The following is a 1,031-nucleotide window of genomic DNA, read 5'->3' as shown; positions in this document are numbered from 1 at the left end:
GAGACTCGAATGCAACCAATGGTTAGTGTTGCTGAGAAGGCTCTCTCTAATATCGAGGCTTCAGGCAACGATATGTTCGTGTTCGGCATCAGCGAGGGTGACGTTGTCGTTTTCGATCCGGAGAGTTACAATGTTTATCGTACAATAGCTCTAGCGGATCCTTCTAAGGAATACACGGGAGTCACCTTTGATCAAGACTCGAATATTCTATATGTAACCGAGAAGGCTACTGGGCGGATTGCTCGGTTCATAGGTCAGGGGGGAGTGTGGACTCCAATTGACCCCTTGAATGGTTCGGATGTTCTCATCGAGCCCACTATTTTGCGCTTCACACTCGGTAAACTTTACGTTAGAGTGAATGGCGGCGTCGCCTATGCTACAATGGGCGGGTCTGTGAATCCTCAGTGGTCTTTCGTTCCACTGGATATTCAAGGTGACCAGAGCTTTACTGCTGCTCCAGACGGTTTCCTCTACTACCGTAAGTCTATCGACTCGGTCTATCGTCTTCCATTGGATAATCTGATCGGCGCGGGTGAACTTTACGCTGGTGGATGCGGCTGTGGACTGGCGCCAAATCAAGTGTGTACCTCGGGCAACGGCAACCTTGTGAACTTCAATCCCACTGGTGGCGTTGTCATGCAAGACTACTCCGAAGGACCCGACTTCCGCTTCCTTAACTGGTGTGGAGACTTTTGCACTTCTACTACGACTAGTGGTCACTCGACCAGTATCATTCCAACCCGTGGTCCTCGAACAAGTACAACTTCAACAACCCGTGGGCCCGTGTTCACTACCACAACTCCTGGTCCTCTGACCACTAGCACTACGAGTGGTGGCCATACGACTAGTACTACTACTTCCTCACCAACTGGGCGGTGTTCGGGCGATTTCTGCGTCGCTGACAGGAAGGTGTTCCCCAGTCTTCTTCCATCTGGCCAAATAACTACAGAGTCCTTCAGTTTCACTGACTATGGTGTATGGTATCTAGCTGGCTACTCTAGTGATGATGGTATCCGTATGCTTTGGAGACT

At 50.3% G+C, this 1,031-nt stretch overlaps 1 protein-coding gene across 1 annotated transcript; it reads left to right on the top strand.

The window, feature by feature from the left end:
• Window positions 1-72: 72 nt before the first annotated feature.
• Pmar_PMAR007019 (hypothetical protein) lies at window positions 73-680 on the top strand (the record flags this gene model as incomplete). Its single annotated transcript, XM_002783024.1, has 1 exon — window positions 73-680. A coding segment is annotated over one exon (608 nt), but the record flags the coding sequence as incomplete, so codon positions are not given.
• Between the last annotated feature and the right edge of the window lie 351 nt (window positions 681-1,031).

The sequence above is a fragment of the Perkinsus marinus genome (genome assembly GCF_000006405.1).
Source record: "Perkinsus marinus ATCC 50983 genomic scaffold scf_1104296937754, whole genome shotgun sequence".
NCBI classification, from domain to species: domain Eukaryota; phylum Perkinsozoa; order Perkinsida; family Perkinsidae; genus Perkinsus; species Perkinsus marinus.
Note: the sequence above shows the minus strand (reverse complement) of the source record. Positions and strands in the feature narration are given on the sequence as shown.